Genomic DNA, 7,785 nt, shown 5'->3' with positions numbered 1-7,785 from the left:
AAGACATTGGAACGGCCAGTATTTCAGCTCAGGGGTCAATGAGTGAAGGTTTCCCAAAGACTGGATGAGACTACCTTCAAAAGCATGGATTCTCCTAGAAGTCTTTGGCAACGAATACCAGCCTGGGTGGGAAGTGTCTAGGAAGAGGATAACCTGTCCTTGTCACTTTGGTCAGCAGGCCACCAGAGCTCAACCAACCCCATATGGGTCGTCGGTTTTACTAGATTAGTGACGGGGATGAGCGCATTCTCAGTTCCAGACATCGCGACTATGGCAATGGATCGACTTAGGATAGCTCATTTTAGCTTCAATTTCAGCTTTAAGCTTACTCTTTATCACTCCCCGTAAGCCGCAGGACTCAGCGAAGAGATGGAGTATCCCAGGGCTGCGAACCCAGGGCGGGGAGGGTGGGGACGGGGGCGTGGGTGGGGCGCGCCCGGGTGCGCAGGCGCGGGTGTCCCACAACCGGAAGCAGCGCGGGGCCAGGCATGGCGGCGGCGGCGGCGGCGGCAGAGGGTGTCCCCGCGGCCCCAAGAGAGGAGCCGGTTCGAGGTACGTAGAGTAGCTGGGGATGAATTGTCTGGCAGGAGGCCGGGAACTCACCTGACCGCGGCGAGCAGGTCGGAGGGGCGCACCTGACGGGACGACTGAGGTGGGGTTTGGCCACGGGATCGGATCTGAGCCAACGGCCGGTGCCAGGGAGCAGAATTGGCGTGTCAGGTGGGGCAAGGGCAACGTGCGGGACTTGAAATTATGGTACAGGGAGAGCGGAGCCGGCTTGATCGAACGAGGACAGGTGAAGAGATGTGGGGCTGTGGGGAGAGGGTGCCATGGCTGGATTAGGACCCGGTGTAGGGCGAGACACTTACTCGTTCTCCTTTGATTCAGACGATGCCGCCGTGGAGACAGCTGAGGAAGCAAAGGAGCCGGCTGAGGCTGACATCACTGAGCTCTGCCGGGACATGTTCTCCAAAATGGCAACTTACCTGACTGGGGAACTGACGGGTGAGGCTGGATGTGGGCTGATTCGGTTACCGCCCTGCATCACTCGCTGGAGCTGTAGTTTGGCTCTGGGAGCTGTGAGGTGCTTAAGCAGCATCCGTCTTTGGCTCCCTCCCCAGCTCCCCATGCCCTGAAATATGCCTCTTGGAAGTTTGGGAAGGTTATGAGTGGGAAAGAAAAAGGTCCGTTCCTTCCCTGGAGAAATTCACTAGCTAATTTCAGAAATGCATAAAAATGCCTAATATAACTCTTCAAGCCTCGGTAGTGTACACTAAGTATGAGAAGACAAAAAAGAATTGATCAAGACGTGCTTCCCTGGAGGAGGTGTATTTTTAGCAGGATTGTGAAAGGAATGACTGACCAAAAAGGGGGGAAATGATGAGTGAGTGAGGCGGTATAAGGGAATAGTTTGTTCCCTTAAAGCAGATTTATTTACTGGGACAAAGAGAAATGAAATTGGGGACTGTAGAGTGACCTGTAGATTTAGGACCCTACTAGGTTGCTCTGAGGATTTGGTCACCCACACTTCGGGGCATGATTAATTTTGAGTTCATTGTGTATTTGCAGGTGAACATATAACCTATGTATGGAGAAAGGTCCAAAAAGTGAAGTTTGCTCCTGTGGCCTCTCATAAGCATTGTTTCACTTCCCCAGGAAATTGCTGTGAGCTAAATTTGGGAACCAGAATTAATGAGAAAAGGCTTGGTGCAGAATGGGAGGGCTTGTGAGGCTCTGCCTATCGGTTTTTTAGTTATTTCTGAGCAAGAGAAATCAAGTAACAAATAATAGATTTTTGACTTCTCTTTAAAAATTCCAAAGATTTGGCAATACTAGTTCCCCATTCTTGTAATGCTGTGATTGACAGCTGAGCAGCTGTCTCCTCTAAATGGACTAGTGCCGCGCAGTGTTTTCCCCACCACTCTTTTTCCTCCCTTTTACTGGGACCTGATCAGTTGCCATTTATCACTGTTCTTAGATTGTTGGTTTGTTAGTAGTGGTAGAGAAACAATTTTCTGTACCAATACTTCTATCCAGGTTGGTAAAGTAAATGATAGGTAAGACGACTGTGTGTTCTAAGAAATGGGAAAGAGCATATTTCTTTGTGGAAGTGAATAATCTTATGCGTTTAACATGCCAACACTTGGCTTGTTTCATTCATTTACATGATCTTGCAGGCTTTTAGGTATTAGAGTGTGACCCTTGGTTTTTTTTTAGAGAGACTAATTTGCTAGCAGTGAAGGTGTATGATTGTGGAGGAGAGAGCTCAGACACATGAGCAAGTTTTGGGATGAAAAGTAATGATGATGGTCAGTGATAGGGTGATGGTAAAAAGGAATGGGAAGGAAAGTATGGGTGCAAGAATGCCACAGAAGTGGAATTTAGAAGTGCCTGTGGAGGTATGGGAGCAGGCTAAGGTGTTCTAGGTTTTAAACTGACGGTGCCATCATCTAAAATAGAGAAGTGGGAAAGCAGAACAGTGTTTAGTGTAAAAATGTTTTTGGTTTTGGCTTGGCTGATTTTAGATATTAGCAGGACACTCAGGTGACTTGCAGACGTGATCCCTGATCTCAGAGAGTGATCAGAGTAGGGGAAACAGATCTGGGAGTCACCTGCACAGGGTGTGAGTCAAGGCTCTGCAGGATGAGATAGGCAAGGATATGCTTAGGGGTAGCTGACTGTACTTATGGCCTTAACTATAATCTCAGTGAATGCTTGTATAGGGCAATTAGTTTGTTTCTAACAACAGTTCTTAAAACATCTAGGTTTACAAATGGTTTACTTACAATAAAATTAATTTTAAACGGAATGCAATTTCCCTGTGATTGTCATTCTTATTTGTACAGATGCTTTTTTGAGTCTGAAAGGAAGCTAGCATCACCCTGGGAATGCCCATAGGAATGCCACCCATGTAAACATCAGTTGGGTCACAGCTGGGAAAAAGTTGGGAAGTGACAGTTAAGGATGAATGAGAACGGGCCTAGCAAAGAAACCTACAAAGAGTGAATTGAAAGAGATGAGAAAATCAGGATAATAGGATGATGTGGCAACAAAGGGAAATGAGCATTTTGTGAAAATAGGGAGATCACAGGGTCAGGTACTATGGAGAGGTTCAGGAGGATAATAACTAAGAAAACGCTGTGGATTTGGTGCTTTGTAGAACACCAATGACCCCGGAGCATGTAGTTTCCTTGGATGATAGGGTCAGAGGCCAGGCTGCAAGGGTTTTCATGCGTGAATGCTGAGGAAGAAGAAGCAGTGAGTATGAGTTGGTCTTTCAGAAGGGTTAGCAGTGAAGCTCCTTTGCTTTAGAACAAATGATGTAGGTGTAGCAGAAGAGATAGAGTGCTTTTGAGCTGGAGAGAAACCTGAATGTATTTCTAGAGAGAGAAGAAGCTGCCAGGATAGAGAATTTGAAAATGCCAGGGAAAGGAGATGATTGAAAAGAGGCCCTGAAGAAGAGGAAGCAAGAGCATGGGAGACGTGTTGGCAAAAATAGGGGGCACTCCTGCCTCTTGGGAAGATAAAAAGGTACAGAGAAGTTTTGAAGTGAGGCACAAAGGTTGACACAACTCATGTAAGAGGAATTTTCCACTTTTCAGGAAAATTTGCTTTGAGTAGCCATTTGCTTTGAGTAGAGATGGGGAAGGGAACTGAGGACATGAAAAGGAGTACATAAAATGCAATATAGAATCACACAGTAATAAATGAGTTATTAAGAAATGGTGAGGTCCTAATTGATTTTATATGTATTTATGATGCAGTCCTTCAGATTATGTGTTATCATACCATAGAAATACCAAGACTGTGTCACCTCTCACTTCTTAGAACATGAATTTATGGGGCGCCTGGGTGGCTCAGCGGGTTAAAGCCTCTGCTTTCAGCTCGGGTCGTGATCCCAGGGTCCTGGGATCGAGCCTCACATCGGGCTCTCTGCTCGGCGGGGAGCCTGCTTCCTCCTCTCTCTCTCTCTGCCCATCTCTCTACTTACTTATGATCTGTCCGTCAAAAAAAAAAAAAAAAAAGAACATGAATTTATTATTTACTTGTTTAACCAAGATTCTGAAGTCTCTGGCTCTTACTTGGTTTAAATAGTTTGCTGATTATTACCTGAGTTTCTGCTTAGGCATTCAGAGTACACAGGCTGAGTATGAATGTCATAAATCAGTAGTGGCCTACTACTTTGACATTCTCTGGGTCCTGCCTGGAACTACCATTTGGCCCATGATTCCACATTCCAGTGATCTATGACAGATCTTAAAAGCATCACATCTTCTGTTTCTTTTAAAGCCACCAGCGAAGATTATAAGCTCCTGGAAAATATGAATAAACTAACCAGCCTGAAGTATCTTGAAATGAAAGATATTGCTATAAACATTAGTAGAAACTTAAAGGATTTAAACCAGAAATGTAAGTAATAGTTTTTATAATTAAACATGTTTGTATTTAGTATTCTTTTGTGCTTGGAATTGTGGAGAAGTGGAGGGAATATGGCACCTGTCCTGAGGGAGCTCATTCTCTAAAAGTGAATTACAAAGTTATGGTGAATTTCTTCCATTTTGAGTTTTAGCATATTTTGTTATGGTTATTTCTGCTTCTGAATCTTGATATGATCACTTTAGTCCTGTCAGATTCTAGTAAATTTATTTAACAATGAAATCCATAAAGGACTACTGTATAAGCAGAAAACCAGAACATCTATAAATGGAAAATGCTAATTTAGACTGGCAGAATATGTTTTTCCATTGACTTATAGTTGTGTTCCCTATCTCTAGAGTACTCTTTCTTGGTAGGGGATTACTTAAGAAACTGAATCTGTAAGGGAAGGATTGTTTGAGGAGCAAGAAATTTAAAAGAGAGGAAAATTAGTGGATGAGAGAGACTTGCTTGGTCCAGGTCACAGTTCTGCCTGATCTGCTAGCTACTGTCTGCTAGTGTTTGTCGTGCCAGTGATCAGAATCATGTCACCCTACCTACTGTGTCTTGGGCAGAGCTGGAGGGACACTAGCATTTTTACTTTCCCACTTTTTTCTACACTCTGTGTTGAAACTGAATGGACACGTGGTCTGTCTTTGTTTTCAAAGATGCTGGACTGCAGCCTTATCTGGATCAGATCAATGTAATTGAAGAGCAAGTGGCGGCTCTTGAGCAGGCAGCCTACAAGTTGGATGCATATTCCAAAAAACTGGGTAACCATTTTTATGTCAGTTTTGACTAATAAGAGTGCCCTGCCCCCCAGCCTGACCTTAGTTAATAGGATAGTTAACATCGATGTGCCTGTGATGATCAATTTTAATTAAGTTTCACGAAAACCTAGTGAGACTAATTTTTTAATGGTAGTAGTAATGAAAATACTATTTTCTGAGTGCTTAATGATATATGTCAGGCACTGTTCTTAGTGCTTTACATGTATTACCCTTTTATCCTCCCAGTGTTCTATGAGATAAGTACGTGATTTTTATCCCCATTCTTTGAAGGAGGAAACTGGTCAAAGGGGTTAAATAACTTGCATAAGGATACAAAGCTAGCATGTGAAAGAGCTATAGTCCCAACCAGGTCTGTTTGATTATAAAGCTCAAGCTCTTAAATTGGGGTTCAGCAGGCTGAAGCATCCTTAGTAATGTAGATGCGTATGTCTTAAAAAATGGGAAAGTCAATCAAGAGTTTTCTTGAAGGATTACTTTTCCTTTATTGATGAAACTGGTACTTGTATTGTTGATGGCTTACTAACTGGCTCTGGGTTTTACATCTGCGTTTAAAAATAATGGAGTTGTCTTTATCCTAGATATAATTTACAGATAATTTTATTTTCATCATTGACAATTGTTGGCTACTTCGGGAGAGAGGTCTGTAGCAGACTAAGATTTGACATGAATGGTGATTAACAGTTTCATTGTCCACAATTAAATTTACTAAATGGTGACTGAAACTTACTGTATAGAAGGCATTGTACCAGATGATTTCAAGGTTTGTTTTGATTTATTTTTTTCAAGGTTCTATTTTATTATATTCTTTTAAATATTTTATTTATTTATTTGACAGAGAGGTAGAGAGCACAAGTAGGCAGAGAGGCAGGCAGAGAGAGGGAGAAGCAGGCTCTCCACTGAGCAGGGAGCCCAATGCAGGGCTCAGTTCCAGGACTCTGGGATCATGACCTGAGCTGAAGGCAGCTGCTTAACCAACTGAGCCACCCAGGCGCCCCTTTTTCAAGATTTTAAAGAAAAAGATAATCTGTCACATTAAGAGGCTTATTTGATAGTCTTTTAAATCTTTGTGTCTTTCAAAATTGCTTTCCTATAGTGAGGTGTAGGAATAAGAAAATAAAAGGGGAAACATACATTTGTATGTCCAGAGTGTTCCAGTCTGGCTGTCAGAGAGTGCCTGGGACAGTGCCTGGAGAAGCAATTTCCTGTGCTTAGTAAGGCTTCCCATGACTCCAGTGCCAGTAGCTCTGCTTAATACTGACGGAGTTGTCTGAGCATGTGCTGTTGACAGGGTTAGAACTTAGTGAACTTGTTCTTAATTCTGTGTGTGTGTGTGTGTGTGTGTGTGTGTGTATGTGTGTGTGTGAAACTTTTTATCTTAAGTTGTGCACATCCAAATATCTGTCTTTAGCTAATATGAATGTTAACATTTATGGTGTGCCTCCAATTTGGACCCAGTTTGGACAGATTATGAGATTGAAGGCAATAGATTTTTTTTTTTTAATGTAATAGATATTGTTGAACTTGCCTGGAAATGCTGACTAAAAAGATCTTTGTAAGAGCTGGTTTTAAAAGATTTAACTTCTTCCTCCTCTCTCTCTGGCAGAAGCCAAGTACAAGAAGCTGGAGAAGCGATGAAAAACTTACTCCTGTGGATCAAAGTCTTTTTTAATATGGAAGAATGTTTTATAAGACCTGAATCCTGAGGCTGATGAATTGTCAAAACTCCTCGAAAGGAAACTGTGCTGGTCATCCCAGAAATGTACCAACATTGGAGTGAACTGGAGGACTATGGCTACCCCTGAACTTCTTTTGAGGCAGTATCCCTCAGAAACTCACACTTATAACTTCTTACCTTTTACTTGAATGTTTCATCATCCACTCAGGACAGAGAGTCTCTCAAAGTTCAGGATAAGCCTGGGCTTGCCAGTGGAATCAAATGAGAGGAACCATTCTTCTCTCATAGTGGTTGATTACTACATTATTTTCTTAATGGCTGGTTTTTTGAGTTTCTGTGTCAACAGTGTTTTTTTCTATTAATGATGCTGATGTATTGCTAATAAGATCCTAAATTAAAAAAAGAAAAAAAACTTGTTCTTAACAGATTACCACCTTGTGAATGTCAGTAATTTACTCTCCCATAACATTGCAAATAATAGGAAATCTTAAATAATTACTAGATTGAGCAGAAGCAGTGAAAGGAGTGTTTTGATAGCTTGATATATGTGATGGGCCCTTCCTGTCTCTTCTGTCTGTGACTCATGTCTGGAGATAGATGACATCTTGACACATGTTCCCTTTTGGAAATGTGATAAAGACAAAGACTGTGTATGTGTATATGTTAGGTGGGGAAGTGGGGCTGCCACTCATAAAATAGAGCATTTTCTGAAACATCTTCCTCTTTGTGCCTGCTGGGTCAGAGGGGGCTCCCAGGACTCCGACTGTCTTCCTTTCAGACTAAAGACATCAATGGTTGGAGAATACTGACTGACAGGCCAGTCTAGTTTGGAGGACAGGCATCCTTATTCAGAGTTGGGGGTCACCAGCCAGGAAGGGGTCTGAGGTCCTCAGTCCTGTCTCC

At 42.6% G+C, this 7,785-nt stretch overlaps 2 protein-coding genes across 4 annotated transcripts in view; both read left to right on the top strand.

Annotated features, from left to right (window-relative positions):
- PKD2L1 (polycystin 2 like 1, transient receptor potential cation channel) overlaps window positions 1–290 on the top strand; it is a gene marked incomplete at its 3' end in the record, with an annotated part of 30,031 nt that extends 29,741 nt beyond the window's left edge. Inside the window, exon 15 of the mRNA XM_082720006.1 lies at window positions 225–290. Within this exon, the coding sequence (XP_082576132.1) occupies window positions 225–290 (66 nt within the window). The remainder of the gene's footprint in view (window positions 1–224) is intronic.
- A 138-nt stretch (window positions 291–428) lies between these two features.
- BLOC1S2 (biogenesis of lysosomal organelles complex 1 subunit 2) lies at window positions 429–7,312 on the top strand. Of its 3 annotated transcripts, none has more exons than XR_014309314.1 (6): window positions 450–552; window positions 889–1,005; window positions 4,291–4,410; window positions 5,085–5,189; window positions 5,786–5,967; window positions 6,811–7,312. XR_014309314.1 is itself a non-coding variant. In XM_082722288.1 (6 exons), the coding sequence occupies exons 1-5, from the start codon at window positions 489–491 to the stop codon at window positions 5,921–5,923; spliced, it is 426 nt and encodes a 141-aa protein (XP_082578414.1). In that variant the 5' UTR covers window positions 450–488; the 3' UTR covers window positions 5,924–5,967; window positions 6,811–7,312. The 3 variants fall into 3 exon arrangements, 2 of the variants coding, with proteins under 2 accessions (XP_082578413.1, XP_082578414.1); XM_082722288.1 differs by having other exon boundaries at window positions 5,904–5,967; XM_082722287.1 differs by lacking the exon at window positions 5,786–5,967 and having other exon boundaries at window positions 429–552.
- The last annotated feature ends 473 nt before the right edge of the window (window positions 7,313–7,785 follow it).

This window comes from Mustela nivalis, assembly GCF_964662115.1.
Source record: "Mustela nivalis genome assembly, chromosome: 2".
In the NCBI taxonomy this organism is placed as follows: Eukaryota; Metazoa; Chordata; class Mammalia; order Carnivora; family Mustelidae; genus Mustela; species Mustela nivalis.
This window is presented reverse-complemented; position numbering and strand designations above follow the sequence as displayed.

Bases quoted from the DNA above. Each gene is read 5' to 3' on its own strand.
- BLOC1S2 (XM_082722287.1), top strand. From the start codon at position 489: ATGGCGGCGGCGGCGGCGGCGGCAGAGGGTGTCCCCGCGGCCCCAAGA. The intron at 553-888 runs GTACGTAGAGTA...CCTTTGATTCAG, and splicing joins AAGAGAGGAGCCGGTTCGAG to ACGATGCCGCCGTGGAGACA. The intron at 5,190-6,810 runs GTAACCATTTTT...TCTCTCTGGCAG, and splicing joins TGCATATTCCAAAAAACTGG to AAGCCAAGTACAAGAAGCTG.